The 20460-nt window shown below is 44.5% G+C and overlaps 1 protein-coding gene across 1 annotated transcript in view; it reads right to left on the bottom strand.

Annotated features, from left to right (window-relative positions):
• Positions 1-1780: 1780 nt before the first annotated feature.
• The window catches only part of ncoa1 (nuclear receptor coactivator 1), a 35271-nt gene continuing 16591 nt past the window's right edge, over positions 1781-20460 (bottom strand). The window contains exons 4-22 of the mRNA XM_086060925.1: positions 19143-19309; positions 18958-19064; positions 18672-18849; positions 17777-17959; positions 17591-17683; positions 17181-17321; positions 16733-16880; positions 15317-16211; positions 14154-14375; positions 13704-14022; positions 13366-13545; positions 12179-12293; positions 11589-11757; positions 10868-11191; positions 10612-10710; positions 9913-10342; positions 9518-9677; positions 9213-9405; positions 1781-8344 (exon numbers count right to left, since the gene is read on the bottom strand). Coding sequence (XP_085917051.1) covers positions 8168-8344; positions 9213-9405; positions 9518-9677; positions 9913-10342; positions 10612-10710; positions 10868-11191; positions 11589-11757; positions 12179-12293; positions 13366-13545; positions 13704-14022; positions 14154-14375; positions 15317-16211; positions 16733-16880; positions 17181-17321; positions 17591-17683; positions 17777-17959; positions 18672-18849; positions 18958-19064; positions 19143-19309 — 4300 coding nt within the window. The 3' untranslated portion in view covers positions 1781-8167. The remainder of the gene's footprint in view (positions 8345-9212; positions 9406-9517; positions 9678-9912; positions 10343-10611; positions 10711-10867; positions 11192-11588; positions 11758-12178; positions 12294-13365; positions 13546-13703; positions 14023-14153; positions 14376-15316; positions 16212-16732; positions 16881-17180; positions 17322-17590; positions 17684-17776; positions 17960-18671; positions 18850-18957; positions 19065-19142; positions 19310-20460) is intronic.

The following is a 20460-nucleotide window of genomic DNA, read 5'->3' as shown; positions in this document are numbered from 1 at the left end:
AACAGATGGAGGCCCGGCGGGGGGCTTGCGGAGGGGTGGCGCCCTCAGCCTTCAGCCTCACATTGAGTGCAGCAAAGCGGGGCCACCAGCAGTCACCTTGGCCAGGCCCTCCTGCAGTTAAGTCCTAATGTCACTTGTGATTAAGTCGACCCCAAATGGATGTGTACAAACTCGAGAACACAAGGAGGTCAGCATAGGAAAAAAAAAAAAGTGGGGCCCACATCATCTTCTATTTATGAAAATAATAATAATATACTTGGCCACCGGGGGGCAGAATGATTCAGTCATGAAGTCTTGAAACGACAACGACTTTCACAACTACTCTAAGTGACTCAATGAAATGCGGTTGTTTTTTGCAGATAAAAAATTCATACATGTGAATTTTACTGGTGGCCTGCATCTGCATTCCTTTTATTATTAATTAGAAAATCTTTCAACATTAAAACTTTTTGGGTGTAATCGTTAGATGATATTATTAGAATTTAAAAAACAAAATAAACGACTTTGGACGCCCTATCATACGAAGAAATAAACCTCCTTGTGCCGGATGGAGAGCAAAAATAGAGATTAAGACGGATAAAGATGTCTCGCTGTCTCGACAGAGATATGTAATGATATTCATAAAAGAGACCACCGACTGGGAGGGGCTTCAAAAAAATGAGGGAAAAAAGTGTTTCTAAGCAACAACAACATACACGCTCACAACAAGCTGCATCTTGGGAAATTTTGACCGGATTGGGACGACGCAAACGGGAAAAGCTTTTTCAAAGTAGGCCATGTTATGTGTGTGTATTTGTGTGTGTGTCTCGTCTCTGTGGGCGCAAACATGAGCCAGCTAGCATTGATCAATTAAACATGAGAGCCTTAATAATCAGTCAAAGGTTGAAGCGTAAAGAAGCAACCTTCGTACCGTTTCGCTAGTGCCTTGAGATACGACTGACCCGCGATTACGAATTTTCAAAATGCAATTTTGCTAAATTTTTAAATTTTTTAGTTTAAGTGCTGTAGGCATATACTCTGTATTTCAAATAACATATAGTTTTCATATAGGAAAGCTAGAAAATGCTAGCAATGGAAAACACTGTTTACAAAACAACGGTTAGCTTCGCCAGTCAGTTTTTGAACCCTTCCAGCAACAGAAATGTTACCATAAACATTTAAACAGATAATAATACTCACAGGCATATATATTTTTTTTATCTTCTACGTATCACGACTAATATGACAGTGGTTTATGGAGGATTTATTGTTAAGATGGCTAGATGCTTTATTCGTTATGTTAAAACGCATTCCCTGCCGGCCATTTCAGAAAATGTCAACATTTTCAATGAGTGTCGTGGTTATAACCGTGACATGCCCACTAACAAAATGGCCGCGAACATAGAGAAACTAAATTACAAAAGCATAATGACGGTTGGTTGACAACTTGGCCACTTTTAACTTTTTTTTTTTTTTTACCTATACTCTCGCTCAGACAACCTCCACGGAGCAATTTCTAAAATGATATATTTTAACAAAAGTCGTGTCATGCTTCTGTCGTGGGTAGAGGCACGACATACAACATACAGTATGTGGGTATACACCAAATGACCGTTAAACATGTACTGTCAGTGTTGGAGAAACAAAAGAGCCAGCAGAAAGGCTTTGCTGGCATCTTGTGGCTACAAGTGATATTACAACACTGGATTCAATAATGTGTCGGATTACCATGTTCACGTCATTGGGAGGAAATGTCGTCTTAACCTTCAGTTACATAATAAAAAGACACCAAAATGGTGGCTGCATTTTAAATGGTGCTTTTATTGCAATGTGTTGCATTCCCACATTCATATTCAGATGTTATAGATTTGTTAGTCAAAAAAGAAAAAAAGAAATACATGTCCTCACCTCAGAGGAGCAAAAACAAAAAAACAAAAAAAACCTAAAACATTCAAAATAATTTTCTTTAAAATGAGCGAGGGATTTAAAATGATGCACGAGGTGTTTTGTGTGTACTCGAGAAGTGTTTCTTTTTGTGTGTAAACTTGAGCAGCCACAGACGAAAAAAAGTTCCAGGTAGGTGTTTTTTTTTCCTTTTGTACAATTGAATCCAACTTGGAGGAGGAAGGGGCCACTGAGGCGACCCGCACTGATTGTCTAGAACACCCAAAGAAATAAAAAGGTTGTTTTTATTTTTGTCAAAATCACACCTGAACAGATTGGCGGTGGTGGTGGACGGGGATTGTGAAGAAAAAAAAATGAAAATAAAAGACAGAAAAACTCCCAACATGCATAAATTAAAAAAAGTTGTCCCACATAAACACTGTCACTCGTCATACTGTAGCTGCTCCCGTGCCTCTTCTTTACAACCAAACATTACATGAGGGTCATATTACAAAAAAAAAAAGTAAAATGTATCATATATTTATATCTCTATATATTTATTTATATTAATTTGTACAAGGGGAGAAAGTGGAACCTCGGCGCTAGAAAGTGGAGAAAACCAGACCAGACCAGACGAGGCATCTTTTTTTTTGAAAATCTGCATAAAAACAGTATAGGAAAAGTGAGTTGACCCCCCACCCCAAAAAAAAAAAAGTGGAGAGGAGAAGCTCAACAGAAGACAGGTGCCCGAGCTCCGCCTAGAACCGCGTTGTGATCCGGAATGTTCCGAGAGTTTGAGGTCTGAGTGTTTGAGCGAAATCGGATTAATGAAAACCAGTTTTTTTTTTTAGCATAGACCAATAACAAAGTTAGCATTAGTAAACGTCTTTTACAAAAACATGTCCATTGATAAGCACGCATTTTCATTATTTTATTTTAGTACAAAAACAAAATAAAGTGAGTGATACGTTTTGTTTTGGCATCAATTTAGCAGACAGAAAAGGAGTGATGTCTTCTTTTGCTTCTACTTTATGACAAAAAAAATTTGGACAGTCTGAAATATAATGACAAATATTTTTGTGTTGCTTTTTTGATAAAAACAAAAAAACTCACAAAACCTGGAGATACATTTTTGGGGATGATATTTGCATATAAGTTTAGCAACAACGAAAAAGGATAGCAAAGGAAATTGTCTTCTTTGCTGCCACCTTATGACAATTTGTTTAGAAATTTGCTGTCCAATGATAAGCACGCATGTCCATTAAAAAAAAAAAAAAGCTAAAACAAAAATGTGTTTCCATGTTTTTTTGTTTTTGTTTGCCTTCTCCACAACAGAAATAATTAACCTGAAAAATTATGCATTTTTTTTCCTGTTTTTGGAGAATATTTGCATCGAGTTTGGCATGGATGAAAAAAATATATGAGAAAGCATTCGTAATTGCCATTTTTTCCCTCCCAATCCAAGTTGCAAAAAATGTCACTTGTGTTTTTTTCCTCCGTGGAGATTCTTTCCCAAATTTGTGTTATTTTTCAACCTTTTCATCCCTCCGTTTAAAACAACTTTACGGCGGAAACATACACGAGGTTTGGATTTTCCTCAACATAGGCAAGCAAAATGCGAATTCACGTTAATGGGTCGTGGCTCAGGTGTTTTGTTTTGTTTTGTTTTTTTGTTGGCAAAAAGATGCATAGCTAATGTCGACTTGGGGCCACTTCTATTAAAAGACAAGAGGGCGCTAACATTGTGACAAAAGTTTGCATACGAGATCTTTTGAGGCTTTGGTCATTTATGATCACTAAGAGGGAGTTTGTGGCGGGGAGGGGTGGGGTGGGGCATTGTAATAGTTTCTCCAACTTGCCGAGGCTCCACTCTCTCGCATCGGCTATGACAACAAGAGAGAGAGAGAGAGAGAGAGAGTGAGAGACAGCGAGAGAGAGAGAGAGACAGAGAAAAAAAATACAATATGGCCTTTTTTTCTCTTTTAAAAGAACCCGTACGACGACGACGACAAATAAAAACAAAAGCCAGTCCACACTGCTCGTCGCTCAGTAAAAATCACATTCAGCAGTCGCTATAGAAACCATTCTCTGGCATCAGACACGTGGAGCAGGAAAGGAGAAGATTCATAATAATAATAATATACAGTATTCATCACACGCACTGATAGTCATATACATACGCATCATCATCATCATCATCGAAAGAATTTGAAAAATAAAAAGTAGAAAATCCAAAACAATACAAAAACAAAATGACGGAGGCGAGTATTTACCACAAACTTGTCTTGATGATGATGATTCTCCTTACTATTATTATTATTCACATTTCTCTTTGATATTTACATCATGTTAACAAAAAGCCTGTACCTGCCGACTAGGAGGAGGAAGAGGAAGAAAAGGGAGGAGGCCTTTCCACTGAGCAGCTGTTGCATAACATCTGGAATTCCAACGTGCATCGCTTGTTTTTTGGCTTTTAGTTGTAGTGTGGAGTGAAGAGAGGAAAAGGATTCCTCATCCCTGCAGAAAAAACGTCGGCCGAGGGACTGGACGCGTGACAAACAAGAAGATTAAAAATGACAAAATAAACATTCTCCCACTTTGCGCTTGCCGGAAACCAAATTTGATGCCACTGTAGTCCGATATGGGAATTTGGGAAAATGCCAACCCCAAAAGAAAAGATACAAACGCTATAATCAGGGGTGGGCAAACTTTTGGACTCATTTCAAATCAACAACAAAAATTTTGCATGCGAAACAATTGATTCTAATGACAAAATAACTTTCTTATTGTTAAAAAAAACTTCCTTATTCCAAATGTATGAAAGTACTCACAGCTTCACTTTTTTACATTTTGTAATATTACAAAATGAACTAAATTCATTTTGCTGCCCAAAATTCGATGCACAACATCCCATAATGGCAACATAATTATTTATGTTTGCAAAAGTATTAAAAATACAAAAGCCAATATTAGCGCTTCTAAAATAGGCAATCTGTGATTAAAAAACAAAAAACAAACACATTACAACATAAGATAAAGACATTCATGTGAGCCCCCCCCCCCCCCCCCACCAATAAAATTCTAAGTCAGCCTCAACCTAAGAAAAAAAAATCCATATTGGTCGGGGCTTTAATTTTTATTTTACATAATTTAAGAGTTAGTATTAGATATTCTCTTCCGCACTCCAAACCAGTAGGTGGCAGAAATGCACCATTGCGTTGTTTGCTAACCACTAAAAATTCACAAGGATTAGAAAACGGTCAAATATTTTGCACGTAATGATTATTATTGTTGTTAAGCGTTAAGTGATTAAAAAAAAAAGTTTATTTTACTAACATGTTTTTATACATAAATTGGCCAATTAATCGGCTATTATAATTTCATTCTGCCAAATATCAAGAAATCAATATTGGTCAGGCGCTAATTATTACGGTCTGTTTTAAGATTGTAATGTTTTGGGTTTGGGGGTGGGGGGGGGGGTTGTGCATGTTAAACATATTTCACATTTTCATTTTGGGATGTTGCGTGTTGAATTTTTGATGATTTTTTTCCCCCCCGTTTTGGAATATTAAATACTTTTTTTAACACACTGTATATAAAATGTTTTGTTTTTACTTAATATTTACAACCAATCACTTAATGATATAATAGATTTTTTAAAAACGAATAAATACATTTGAACTAACCAACTTTAGAGAGAAAAAAGATGGGCCCAAGGGGCCACCCTTTTCCCACCCCTGCACTATTTGGACAAAAGTATTGGGACCCACCATTTAACAGAGCAGAATGATAATTGACAATTCTTCCAGAGGAAGTTCCTTTGAGGTCCGTAACAACGTGTTCGGGTGAGTACGGTCGAGAAGAATGCTAGGAGCAAACGTTCCGTCAGGTCCATCCAAGCGCAAACACGCTGAAACCTCGCACCACATTCCTGAATCCTCCCCGGCCCAATACTTTTGTCCACATAGTCATTTAAATAGAAAAAGAAAATACAGCAAAGCGGAGAAATGGTCGTCAATAGAAAAACAAAAAATCTTGAAGTCTACAAGGTTGTGTGAAAGAGCACGTTGCGGTTTTTTCCTGGATTGAGACTGCGTCACCAGAATACAAAAAACAAAACAACAAAATGTAACCGAAGAAGAAACAGCTGAGTTCACAGTGTGAAACGAGGTCCGAAACCAGGCGGCGTGTGCGTCTGGCAAAGAGAAGGATGAGGTAATCGTAAGAAAATCGAAAGTGCTCTGAGGTAGGGCGCGGAATGACAGAGCTTCTCCTGATGGCGGCGTCCGTTTTGAGGGAGTCCGAAGCGCAGGATGCGAATATACGTGGGGCGCCGAAAGATTGTAAACAAACTGCTTTGGCGGGCGAGTGAGAGAATGTTTGCCGCCGATTACGACTGGTACGTCCTCAAAAATACGCACCCGACTCGGCACAGTGCCTGAAGTGCTTAAAAAAAAAAATGGCAACGTAGGATTGGGATGAATCTCTTCACATTTTTTTTTTTTTTTTGGATGGGGTGGGGGGGACTACTTCCTCCTCCGATGCAATATATTTCAGTACGGCATGACTCAAAAAAACTTTCACCCTTTCACACCGAACCGGTGGCCATCTTGGTTGGGTAAAATGGCGCTCAAATGTTGGTGCCAAATTGAGGGAGAAAAAAAAAAAGAACCAGTGCTCAAACAGCTGTATGGACTTTAAACGATGTTCGGTTTATTGCCCTTTCATACGGAGCACGGCATGTTTAATGCAGAATTTGTAAAATGCCGGTCGAATGCTGGTGCCGGATTCAGGAAAATATCACAGACTCTGTGCCAGCACCATGGTATCAATATAGCTTGGGTAAAATGTTTTTAAACAGAAGTGTGAATGTTTGTGCTGGATTCAGAGAAACTTGAAAGAAAAAGTGACATTTTACATCTAGGGCCGGAGTTGGTTGCCATCTTGGTTAGTTACATTTTAGAGTGCTTAAAAAGGCAGTCAAATATTAGTGCCAGATTCAATCAAACGTTAAAAAAAAAAAATAGAGAGAAAAAAGTGCTGGTTTCACCTTGCTGGCACGGCGTGAAAGTGGTGGGGTTTTTTTTCTATGGTGCCGACACAGTCAACAAATGTTGTAAAATTTAGGAAAATTATTTGTGCCGGATTCAGCGGAGGAGAAAAAAAAACACATCAAAGGATCGGTGCTCATTTTGTCTCAAGAGATGGTAGCCATTTTAAGTAAACGCCAAACATTGTCTTCAATTTGCAAAATGCCAGTTGAATGTCGGTGCTGGATTCAGACAAACGTCTACCAACCAATGCTTGTATCGCCTTGCCGGCACTGCGTGAAAGGGGTATGCTATTTTCCTTTCTTTTTTCTTTTTTTTTTTGCGGTGAGTCATCCGTTAATGTCCTTCCTTCTGTACTGTACAACGCCACACACGCCTGCGTGGCAAACAACACTGATAGGCCGAGTTAGCGCGGGATAGAAAACGAGCGACTCAAAAGAGAGAGAGAGAGAGAGAGAGAGAGAGAGAGAGAGAGGCCGAGGCGGCCTCGTATTCACAGCTGCTGAGGTGAGGGCTAATAAACACGCGACTGTTAAATAATCCCAACAGTCTCTCACGGTTTTTGTCTGTTATACTTAATAGAAAAAATAAGAGAAAAAGAGTTCCAAAATGAAACGTGAGCAGCATCCCGTCTGTCTCCCATCCATGTATCGTCAAGCGCGTCCTTTGCAGGCTGTTGTCGGAGCTGAACGAGATGATGACAATGAAGAGAGCAGAACAACAACAAGAACAAATAAATCAAATTGAATAATCGTGTGTGGAAGAAGAAAAAACAAAAAATGAAGCTCAGACTTCCACCAGGCACTGTGTAGCTGACAGAGAGAGAGCGTCGCAGAACCAGCTGATACCGAGCTTCCGTCGTCACATTCCCGGAAAAGCGAACCAAAAAGCCCAGACCGGGGCCGCCGCCGCCCCTCCGAGGTACTCCTGTGTCCTGATTGGACAGCAACCAGGAAGCAGGTGGTGGGTGATGGCTGGGGTTGGGGATGAGCAGCAAAGACAACACTGCCTTGAATAGGCTGAGGCAGACAGACAGGTTGTCAGACAGGCAGCTCGCCGGCGCCCTCCCACGCCGGCCCCTCCTCGGGGCGTCGGCGCCACGGGAAGTGGTTAAACGCCACCCACGGCCAGACGCCGTCCGTCCTGAAGTGAGGTGAGACTGCCACGGGTCCAGAGGAGGCGTACGAGTGAAAAGGGAGTGGTGGTCTGCCGGGTGACGGTTTGAGGCGGGCCGGGGGAGGGGGTGGAGGACGTCACTCGGTGAGCAGCTGCTGGAGGAGGCTCTTCTGCTGGGCCTGGCTGGTCGGGGCGCCCGGCGGGGGTCCGGGACCCTTCTGGGCGGCTGCGATGGAGCTCTGACTCAGGTATGAGTCGCCGCCCACCAGGTTGACGGTGCATTGGACGTCGGCGAACACTTGCACCTGCTGCACCTGCGCATGGGAAAAACATGCTTACGTATAGACACGTCACCTCCAGTGAGCCTGAAAGTGTGGTACATGAGAAGCGGTAGCACGCTGGCCCCCTCTAGTGGTATGCACAAGCACAGTTCAGTTGTATTTAGGTTCTTAGTTCAATACATTTGCATTTCTTGAAAGTCCCTGTAAAGTGAAAATAAAAATGTTGTGTAGTTAGTTAGTAGAGCAAGTTTGTTAGTTTTTTTTCTTTTTTACGTGCTTCATTTTGGCAAATTTTTTAAGTTTAAGTTTTTTATATATATGGCATATTTGTCAAGAGCAAGATAAAAGGTCACAAAGTACTACGCAATAAATAGGGCTATTAAAAAAAAAGTTTTATGATTAATTACAAATTGCAGATTTTATATTTGTTCTAAATCTACAAAAATAAGTTAACCTAATACAAATATGGTTAAATCTTTTAGTTAATTGATAGTAATTTTTAAGTTTTTTTAAATTAAAAACGTGCCGTTTGAAACATTGATTTGTGTTGACATCAATTTTATGACGCTAGATGGCATTAGCGTTTCATGTTGGAATTGTACCCACAGAGTGGGTTCTTTTGAATCAGGGAAGCGACGGTGGTGCGTCAGTCCAAATGTCTCCTCCACTCCAGCTTTCTGCTCTATAAACATTGTGTATATTAGCTAAAGTGCAGTAGAGTGCAATAATTCATGCGTGGACGTGTTTTCAGTAAAGCAATTTTGAACTTTTAGTTTTTGTTGACTATCATAAACATGGCTTTAAACAACCCAGGCATGTACGAATGATTAAAAAAAAAAAAAAAGTGGAAAATGATGCCGTTCTCTTCTCTTGACCGTTGTGGTTCAAGGTTTGTTCTGACCTGCTGGTCGCTACACAACGAGCCCACGCCGCCACTGCCGCTGTTCAAGCCGACAACGGGCTGCCCCAAGGAAGGTAAGGAGCCCACGCCAGCCGAGCCCCCCGCCATGGACACTGTGATGCTCATGTTGTTGTACACCCCCTGCTGGCCAAATGTCTGTCCACCGCTGTGCTGCGATGATGTACTGAACAGGCTGTGATATGCACGGAGCACACATGGGCAAAAAAAAATGAATATGTGAGGATTTTTATAGCAGTTTGTTTGCATGTTTTTCATCTTTCTGCGGGGGTCCAAGGATCACTCACCTATTGCTGGCCTGCTGCCAGCTCTTCATGTCTGGGGACTGGTAGCCAGGAGGTGGGGCTTGCTGGAGCAGAGGACTCTGGGAAGTGGAGTTCTGAGGCGACAACAGCGGACTGGTGGGGCTGATCTCAGGAGGAAAATGCGGGTCCGGCTGGACCAGGGCTACAGAGAAGTAAAATCTTACCGTTAAAACTACTACTCTAGGCCTGGGCGATTAATCTATTCATTTTAATGTGTCCATCAAGACGACAGTTTTTTTTCTAATCTATTTTTTTTGTGTGTGGCTTCCATGGTTTCTTATTTGGATTTTATAAATTATTTCTGAAATATTTCTTAAATCTAATCGTAAATAATGATGACGGTCATTTTGAATGTCGGCGTTGGCGTTTGCTCTCACCGGCGCCCCCAAACTGCTGCATCAGACTTTGCTGCTGCTGCAACGAGGAGCCGCCACCAAAAAGAGAAGCCTGCACGCCGCCCAGCAACGTTGCCTGGCTATTCAGTTTACCGTCGAGGGGGCCACCAAAGTGACCGGGTGAGGTAGGAGGATTCCCCGTCACCGGGCTGTAGCCGGCGGGGAAGTTGAACTGCGCTTGCTGCTGAGGCGCAGATACGTTGCCGCCGCCGCCGCTGCTGCTGCTGTTGTTGTTGGCACCTTTCGGGACTCTGGCGACAACTGCGGCCGGGGCGGCGACGCCCGCGGGTGCGGCGGTGGCCATGTTCTGTCTCATCAGCATGACCTTCTGCTGGAAAAGCTGACGCTGGCGGTGCTGGATGCTATACAGCTCCCTCTGACGCTGAGCCAGCATCTGAGCGTTTAGTGGAGGCTGGGGACGGAAGACAAACGTGTTTTAAGGCCACATCCGTCAAATTTAAGACCTCTCCCTTCACTACAAATGGAGGCAAAGATAAGCAATAAGTTCCATAAAATAGGTATGAAAGACTTTCACAGTCATTCATTAACCAATTTATCAATGCAAACTACCTTCACTTCACTTACAAATCTACATTTAACATCAGAGTTGAATTGAATATTGATAAGTGCGACTTTTAAGTCACATTTCTTTAAAGGCAAAAAGCTGAACAGGTGAGTCACCTGTGAAGGAATTTGAGGTTGCGGCGCGCCGAGACGAACGGCCATGTTCACGTGCTGGCCTCCTACAGGGAACGTATTCATCGCTATACGATTCTGGAGCTAAGGATGGAAGGAAGCGGTGAGATATCAGACAATAAGCATCGGTGAAAATAAAGGACTTTTTTAGGGGGGAAAAAAAGGTTAGGTTCATATTTAAGAACGCCACTCGAATCAAGCCACAAACTGTGAATCGACTAATGGGAGTCTTTGCTCTCACTTGCTGAGGACCCTGAAGCCTTTGCTGGAGTTGCAGCCGCAGCTGGTTGGGTGGCAGTCGAAGCTGAGCGCCCATCCCCTGCGCCGGCCGGGTCAACCCTGCCCGGAGGCCCGCCACGGCGGTGGGCGCCCCGCCGAGGAACGTCCCCCGGGCGGCCCCGAAGCCCAGCGCCTGCTGCTGCCCCATGGTGGCCATCTCGGTGAGAAACTGAGCGGGCGCCGTGAATTGGGATGAGTAGGAGGGAAGCTTGGGGTCCAGAGAGAGCGGGGTGGCAGTGACTTGCTGAGTTGGGAAGTTTTGAGGCATTGGGTCGTAGCAGCCACCCTGTGGGGAGGGACAAGTAAAGCCCAGAGGTCAGGAGTACATCCAGAAAGTATTCACAGTGGTTCATTTTATCCATATTTTGGTAGGTCATAGCCTTATTCCAAAATAGAATAAATGATCATACTTCCTTGGACCATTTACTGTATATTATTACATTCCACATTTAGATAGGACTTTGGTGCCATCTTGTGGCAGATTATAGTGTTTCAGAAAGAGTACAAAAACTGTGTGAATTGTTGACAAATTAAACATGGAATTAAAAAAAATATGTACAAAAATTAATTGATGAACTTGCACTTAAGTGTCGATTTCTGAAGAAAGAATGATTTGAAGGCTGCAACAAGAAAGTGAAACCCTTAAGGTCCCGGACGGATGCGTATAATCACACACGACGCACCTGCACCAGCTTGTCAATACCGAGGGCTTTGTCCAGCTCGGCCAGTTCACTTTCATCAGTGCCGCTGAGGAAGGAGACCAGTTGCTCGAGCAGAGCCTTCTCGTCATTCCGGGCCTCGGCCGTGGTCGGCGGACCCAAGACTTCGTCCAGCGTACAGGGTACGCACTGCCTGCTCAAAAAAACAACAATAGCTTAACACATATTCATAATGTTTTTTTGAACAATATGTGCCATGCAACTTCTGGGTGGTAGAATGCAAGTGACTACTGCTAGAATGAACACACTACGGTGTCATTCAAAAAAATGTTTTACCCAATCTAGGGAAACCTATGGCATTTTCGCATAGGTATCAAAATGGCTAGCCTACAAGCTAATATCAGCGCACTAACCATTTCACCATCAAACGAACACATCTGTGCCATTATTCTGACACTTTACACATTCAAACAACGGTGAGAGAAAAGAACGTTGCATTTCTATAGCTTTATTAAGTGTGTGTGTGTGTGTGTGTGTGTGTGTGTGTGTGTGTGTGTGTGTGTGTGTGTGTGTGTGTGTGTGTGTGTGTGTGTGTGTGTGCGTGTAATACTCACTCTTGGGGTGAGCTGAGGGGCGCTTGCAATGGCGTTCCCAGGGCATCAAAGGATAACGAGTCAGACAGAGACAGAGGCTGGAACTGCGAGTCAACCAAATCTAACTTGGTCGGGCCTGAAACGGTTAAGAAGCACAGTTGGGGGGACATTTAGAAATAAGGTAGCTCACAAGTTGGTATATTTAAAAAAAATATATATATATATATATATTTTTTTTTTACAGGTACTATGAAAAATTACAAATGATTAAAGTCAAGCACAAATAAGGTGATGATTTTAAAGCAGCATTGGACAGCCTTCTAAAATAGGTGAAATGTATTTAAGGTTAATTAGAGGATCAAATAATGTGTACTCCCAAGTACATTTTCTCAATTGTTTTAAACTTTTTTTCAATTGACAGTATACAGTATACGTCACATTAATGGCAGGAAAAGTCATGTGAAAAGGGCTGTGTTGACTTTTCACATACACTGTATACGGTAATCATCTGCTTGGCTTGTGTTAACAAACATCTTCTATCATTGGTGAGGCTGCCGCTGTCAGCACTGAGGTGCAAATGAGCGCCAAGTTATTGTTGTCGCCCCGCATGGACGTGACAGAATACACATTCGCCTCGCAGTGATCCCGTGCATAGTCAGGTGTGTGACAGCTGAGGTCCACTTCGCTGTGATTTTTTTTTTTTCTTCAACGAGATACTGTGTGTGTTACATTACGCCTAAAAAATTCTAACTTTTAAAGCTAGGAGACTTTTCACTCATTTGTGTCCCAAAAGAGAGAAAGAGAAAGAGAGTGTGAGTGTGAGTGTGAGTGTGAGTGTGAGTGTGAGTGTGAGTGTGAGTGTGAGTGTGAGTGTGAGTGTGAGTGTGAGTGTGAGTGTGAGTGTGAGTGTGAGTGTGAGTGTGAGTGTGAGTGTGAGTGTGAGTGTGAGTGTGAGTGTGAGTGTGAGTGTGAGTGTGAGTGTGAGTGTGAGTGTGAGTGTGAGTGTGAGTGTGAGTGTGAGTGTGAGTGTGAGTGTGAGTGTGAGTGTGAGAGTGAGAGTGAGAGTGAGAGTGTGAGTGTGTGTGTGTGTGTGTGTGTGTGTGTGTGTGTGTGTGTGTGTGTGTGTGTGTGTGTGTGTGTGTGTGTGTGTGTGTGTGTGTGTGTGTGTGTGTGTGTGTGTGTGTGTGTGTGTGTTGTCTTTTGCGTACCAGTGCTTGAACTGAACGGGTTGACGATTTCTGCCTCGAGGAAGGGACTGCTGCGGTCTTTGTGGGCCTGGAAGAGGTCTCCCTGTCCCTTTCCTTGGGCCTGGCTCGGAGTCGGGGGACTGCAGAAATCGAAGGCCGAATGATTCTGGCCGCCTGAAGTTGGGCCACCGTCATTTTTGCCTGGGAAAACACAAAACAGACTGCGTTGGGAATCACTTCCTACTCACTCACAAAAAAATTTTTTTTAATGTAGTGGACTGCATAGTCCCTGTCATCTTTGACAGCTGTTATGCCCCCCCACGCACCCCCCCACTATCCACACCACAATAAAGGCCGACCTCTGTTCGGAGTGCCGGGTGGCTCCCGCTTCACGCCGACGCCGCTGGGCTGCGGTTGGGTGGGCGACTGCAACTTGAGCTTGGGGGAGGGCGAGTGGAGCTGGGGCGACGGGGACTGCAAGCGTGGCTGGGACAGCGGAGACTGCAGCGGCGGCCCCGGGGACTGGAGCTGCGCTGGGGACTGGGGGGTCGGAGAGTGGAGCTGGGGGCCTCCTCCTGGGACGGCCGCGTCGTCGGTGCCCTGCTTGGCCGCGCTTGAGCCTCTGAGGGCGGGAGGCAGCTGGGCAAGGGGCTCCGTGTCTGAGGCGCCGCCGGACATCTGAGGAGCAGAGGGGGGAGGGGCAGCAATTGAGAAGAGCAACATTAGAGAGAAGAGAAAGATGAATAAATACGGAATGAGCGAACAATTACGAACAACATGGCCCATAGTCAGCTGAGAAAAAAAATTACCGTGGAGTCACGGCTATCTCGGCGGCTGTCCCGCCGGCTCTCTCGCCGTCTCTCCCCCACGGGGCTCGACTTGGGGCTGACGGCAGCCGGGGCGGTGGTCTTGGAGGTGGGACAGCCGGTACCCGTGGCTGCCGCGCATGCCTCCCCGGTGACTCGCTTCTCCACCTTCACCCGAACCGTCTGCAGGCTGAGAGCCGAGGGGGGAGGTAGGTCTCCCAAGTCCTGCAAAGTCATATCAGCTTTGTAAGCTCACAAAAGTTTCACCACAGTGGAGGTTGGGACCAAAATCGGATCAGAACAGCAAGAATTTGCAAATCTTGGATGACATCTCCTCTAAAATATTCAGAATTGCCGATAAATGTTGCTCCGCCTGTGTTAAAGAAGCAGTTGCTTGAAGGTGTAGAATTGCTACAATGTTGATGCTAATTTCTGTTAGCACGTCTATTATATGTACTGCTGTATGTTAGCAATAAGCTAGCTTCCTCAAGACAAAATTATATGATTCAGTTGAGCATTTTGGTGTTAAATTTAAAATAAGATAAAAACAAAATATTCGGAATGCTCGATACCACTTTATTTTTCAGACCCATACCAGTACGAGTACTCAACTCTTGAGTAATCACCGACACTGATACCACTACCAAAAAATAATGGCGGATAATTTTAGAGAAAGATCGATACATCCCCAAATAGCATTTTTCCTTTAAATTGCATGAAATGAATGGCAATTTTATATTATTCTTATTAAATCGCGAGTACCAATACCTTGAATTAAGGCTAGTATTGGTACTCACCCATCCCGAAAAAATATTGCATTATGTTTAAGCATACACACTTGGCCTTTTTTTTTTTTGAGAACTGCGTGAGTCAGTTTTCTACTCTTTTCTCAAAGTGATACTATGTGACATTTTCCCTTCTTTTTTTTTTGCGAAAATGTGAGAAGAGGTTGTAAGGAATACTTTAAAAAGTGTGTGCTTAATATGGTGAAATGTGTTTCAAGGGGTAAAAAAAAACCATAGAAAAAATAATAATTTGCCATAAGGTGTTGATGTCGGGGATTTTTGTCTGGAACGCATAACCTGCGATATGTGGAGGTTAAGTGTACTAATGATGGTTTAAAAAAAATAAATAAATAAGGGTTGGGCTGGAATCGTTACTTTCACCTTCTCGTCCGTGTCGAGCAGAAAGCGCAGCAGCTGGTGGTCCTGCGGCTCTCTGGAACTGGAGCGCTGCAGCGCGGGACTGGATGGCGGCTCTTTCTTGATCTCCACTTCGTTTCTGTTGCCAGCATCCTCAGAGGCGGCGGCGGCGGCGGCGGCGGTGGAGGACGAGGAGGTGGTTGTGGAGTCGTTGGTGTCCTGGAGCAGTCGGTGTAAGATCTTGTGTCGCTCCGTCAGTGTACTGTGGGAGGCGGGACACTGAGGACCGGGAGAAGGTTTGGGTAGAGGCAACGGGGTGCAGTGGGCATCGCTAGTGTCACTTCCTGTCCGGTTGCTGTCCAGCGGCTGATTTAGTCTGAGATGAGCCAACGGCGTGGTAGAGGGCAGGGGGGCTTTGACGGAGTCCTCTACCCCTCCTCCCTCCGCTCCAGGCCGGGAGGAGGAGAAACCGGCGGGGGTCCCGGCTTGTCTCGGGTCGCCGCCAGAGTTCTGTCTGTTCAGTGCGCCTGCTGGCGAGTGGAGGCCCGGCACCCGCGGGCTCCCTGCCAGTCCGGGACTGGCCCGCGACACGGCAGCCGACATAAACGAGGTAGGGGCGGCTGTGGTGGGGCTGCTGAGAGGCGACGGGCTGTTGCCCTGCTGGGGACGCGTCCGGCTGGGCGGCAGGTAGCCGGCGGACAGATTCAGTCGTTGGGGGGAGACGCTGCTGTTGCCGGGGTGAAGCCCCGTTGAGGCGGAGGGGGCGGAGGAGGCTGAGGCGACGGCGGGGCCTGAGGTTTGTTTTGAGTTGCTGCCAGCAGCGAGGGCCGGCGAGCGCGAGGGCGTCTGGGCCAGGTTGCCCAGGGTTGGCTGAAGGCTGGGGTTAGTGTTTTCCTGAGAGCTACCAGTGTTGTGTTCCCTGGGGAAAGCGAAATACAAGGTTATGTACCTGCATATGCCGAGATTATGCTTAAAGGGAAAGATAATAATAATCTTGACAATAATATATTTTATGCAGCCCCACTAGTCTGAATACAGTATTCTGGTTAAGATTGTGTTAGTGGATTATGAGTTAAGCAGCAAAATCCAGCAGTTTTCGGGTAAAAATGACATCACAGTTGCTCAGGTAACAACCAATCACAGCACAGCTTCAGAAAACAGGTGATCTGTGATTGGTCATTGCCAGAGCAACTGGGATGTCGTCTTTAGTCGACAGCAAGTGGCAAAATGGCCGCCTCCTGGGATGGATAAAAACAGCTGGATTTTGCTTCATAGCTCATATTCCAAAAATGTAATACCAATCACAATGTCATGTTTAGACTTGTGAGGTCATATATAACATATTTTTGTCAATAAATGTTTAAGGTTGACGTCAATTCATTCAATTACCCAAAATGCCAAGCATCGATACATCAGACCAGCACGTGTGAGTGCTCGTACCTGTCAATAGTGTGAATGCCCATGATGAAGGGCTGAACGTCTGGGTTCGGGGGGCAGCAGAACTTGCAGCGGGTCTGAGCGCTGAGCGGCGTGCCGTCGCTCAAGGCGAAGCGGTATAGCGGGCTGATGGCGGTCCCGTGGCTCATCACTGGCCGTCGACGCCGGGACGGGCACAACAAACAAATCAGGAATCAGCAACAGCATCGCAAAATTCTGTGAAACCGCAAACTTTCCGTGGGAATTAACGGGAATAAACGATGAATATATCAAACTAAATGATGGCATATTATTGTGAATGAGAATTTCTCTGACTTTCATACAAATATAAATATTGAATATATGGATAAAAAGTCTACACACCCCTGTTCACAGGCCAACATTTACCTGCAATTTTCCAACCCGAGTCAGCAACGATGAAAATACAATTCAATAGTGGATGGACTCTCACCCTCATGTAGCAGCTTTTTGGCATGGGAGGGCTCTTTGCCCTGCGGCTGGAAGAAGGCGTAGATGCACTTCCTAACCAGATCCTCCCAGCCGGGCCGGCCAGTCGCTCGTAAAGCACTGGTCTCGATGGAGATGATCTTCCCTGAAAGGTCCCACACGCAAACATAATTACATTCAATCGCAATAATTTAATCTAGGGCTGGGCGACATGGCCTAAAATAAAATCTCATTATTTTGTTCACAAAAATCATGTGTATGGAAAGTCACTGTGCATTTGTATTTTCATTAACAGACGTTATTCAATGAGGAATACGGGAGGTATACATAACTTGCCTATCCATCTTTTGTTTTTATGTTTAAAAGAAGCCGAGAGATGCATTCTTTGAGCATCCACTTTATGTAACATGTCACCTGTGGGGTCCTGCTTGGTGATAAAAGACTCTGTGCTGACAGGCTGGGCGCGAGGCATCCGGCAGGCGATGCAGATCAGGCAGCTTTGCAAGTCTGGAACACAAAGTGTTGATATAAAAAAAAAAAAAAAAATAAAAAAAAAAATACAAAATATATTTCGATGAGCATATTGTGGCGTCTCCTCACCATCGCCCTCCTCCTGCACGGCGGCGCGGGGCTGCGAAACAGTGAAGCACTGCATGATCTCGTACTGCTGCCGGGCCTCCTGGTTCTCGGAGTCCATCTCGTCGGGCGGCCTCTTCAACATGCGACAGTTGAAGGTATGGCTGCTCCTGTGGCCTGACTCCTGAGGCCACGGCGCGCCATTCACTGCGCACACGCACAGAAAACAATCAAATTAATGACTCGGGGATTTCCCTCCTGGATAGTGGCGACACCTCTTGTGCTTAAACAGAATGCTAATATGGTTTCGACATTAAATGACACATGAGTGGTGCAACATTCAAAATAATAGGGCTGGGTTTAAGAAACGCAAATAAACGATATCGAATCGATTTTCCTTTTTGAGCCTGATATCGATTCATAAAACCATGAATCGATTAATATCTCTTTCACATAAATTCATAAGAAAATAGAATTTTAAAGGCCATTTTTTTTGTATTTTACAGTTTTCTTGAAATGTATTATTCACATAATACAATCCAAAAGTATATTCTTATATTTATAAAAAAACACTTTAAGACAATTTACAATTATTGAATTAGAATTATGAAAATATTATCATCTCAACCTTGCTGATGTCAATGTGTAACATAAGTGATTATAAAATGTTACTTTCATTAATAAACCAAAAATAAATCATTCAACCAGTTAATGTCTCCGCAAAATGTAATGTTTGTCAAGTTTTTATCATGTCCTTGACATTTAAGAAGAATTGATATTCCGTAATGAATCAGTGAATCGAATCGGACAAAATCGACATTGAATTGAACTGAACTCTACTGAATCAAAATCGAATCGATTGAGTAAATTAGAATCGATACCCAGCCCTACAAAATAATGTAAATACATAAAGGCTCACCCAGACTTTTGGGCAGCAGATTGCGGACGAACTCGTTATGGTCTCCCACGTGCAGGATGCTATAGACGCTGGACATCATCAGCTCGTCCTGAGGGTACCCCAGGTAGCTCATCACATTCTCTGAGACAAAGACGATGCGTCCCTCGCGGTTCACCACGAAGAAGAAGCCATCCAGAGCCTGGATGCCGGCAAAATGTAGCGTTGTGAGACAGTCAAATGCCGCCAAAAAGTTAACAGTATATGATGAGATCAACCAGGGCTGATTGTATAGCAGTGATATGCTAACCTCGAGCAGCATGGGTCCAAGGGCTTCTTTCTCCAGCAGGCCCTGGCTACTGGAGGAGATGTCGCTCTTCTGCACCGCGTCATCCGGAGAGCGAAGAGCTGCTTTCTCTGCGGAGGCGAGACACACCTGAGCGTCAGCAGCCGTTGAGGAATACGGGGGCTTTAAACGGGACGCGTGGTACTTACCCAGCTCGCGCCGCTTCATCTGCTGGATTTGGTCCACGGTGCTCTTGAGGATGTGGCACTTGTCGGGCTTGGCGCTGAGACTGGCGATGTCTCCCATGTTGGAGGAGAGCAACTCCGCCAGCTCGCCGATGTAGCGACTCTCCAGCTCGCGCCGTCGCTTCTCCAGGCTGCAGGACAATGGATGTACTTTCAGTCACACATTCGGACCAGAGAATGACCGCTTTATCAATTCCTGTAACAGTCAGCATTTTTTCCTGCTTTTTCTAATCATCGCTGTAGTGTATAAAGTACAGCAAAAGAATGGGGGGGAAAGTCAGCAACAACAAAAAAAATACAAATGTGGATATGCTGTTTTAAAAATTGACCAATAAGGATGTGCGAGTACAGATAGTACTGATACCCGGTACTCGCGACCTGCCCTCTTGTGGGCTGTGCTCCGATCAGGAAATAGAAATTAGAAGACTAAAAAAAATTGCCATTAATTTCATGACATTTTAAAGAAAAATGCTATATTGAGATTAATAGGTCTTTCTTTAAAATAATCTGTCATTGTTTTTTTTTTTTTTATAGGAAATCTTATGCAGCAAAAGTGCTGGTGATATCGGTACTTGGTTACGGTGACTACTCAAGAGTACTCATACTGCAATCGGTCCCTAGTTCAGATGTTCTCCTGAACTTTTCCTGACGTTTTCTTTGCTTTCGAACAGAAGTGTAAAGTTTTGTGATAGATAGATAGAACAACTACATTATGTGGGAAATGTGTGTGCGCGCGCGCGCATAGGAGGACAACAGCAGCAAAAAGTAGGTCAGTGCATTGGACGGCCAAAACACACAGGCATGGTGGCCCAGAGAGGGAGGGAGGGAGGAAAGGGGGTGCTGCGTTAGGGGGAGGGAGGAGGAAGGGGTGAGGAGGAGGACGCAGTGGGAAAGCGCAGGTCACTGGTTGCTTTTGGAAATCCGAGCCGGGATGTTACATCAGCTTACATCAGCTCTTGGGCCTTAAAAGGCTGACAAGAGCGGACGAGCAAACTCTGGGAGCTCAGAGTGTGTGTGTGCGTGTGTGCGTGTGCGTGTGAGCGTCCTCGCTTTACACCTCGACCCTCCGGCTAAACTTTGGCTAACCCGTGATCTGATGATCCGTCTGCACACACCATCCCAACGTAATCCCCACACATGTTGTTAAACATGGGCAGCAGGCTCAGGAAGCAATAGGATGTAAATATGCTACGAAGGAGGTGCATAGACCAGCAAATATGATGGGAATGTGGCACAGTGGAGGGACGTGGACGTCAAAAAAAATGCCAATATCCTACTTTAG

This window comes from Leptonotus elevatus, chromosome 18, assembly GCF_054856555.1.
Source record: "Leptonotus elevatus isolate MCC_2025b chromosome 18, RoL_Lele_1.0, whole genome shotgun sequence".
Taxonomy (NCBI): domain Eukaryota; kingdom Metazoa; phylum Chordata; class Actinopteri; order Syngnathiformes; family Syngnathidae; genus Leptonotus; species Leptonotus elevatus.
This window is presented reverse-complemented; position numbering and strand designations above follow the sequence as displayed.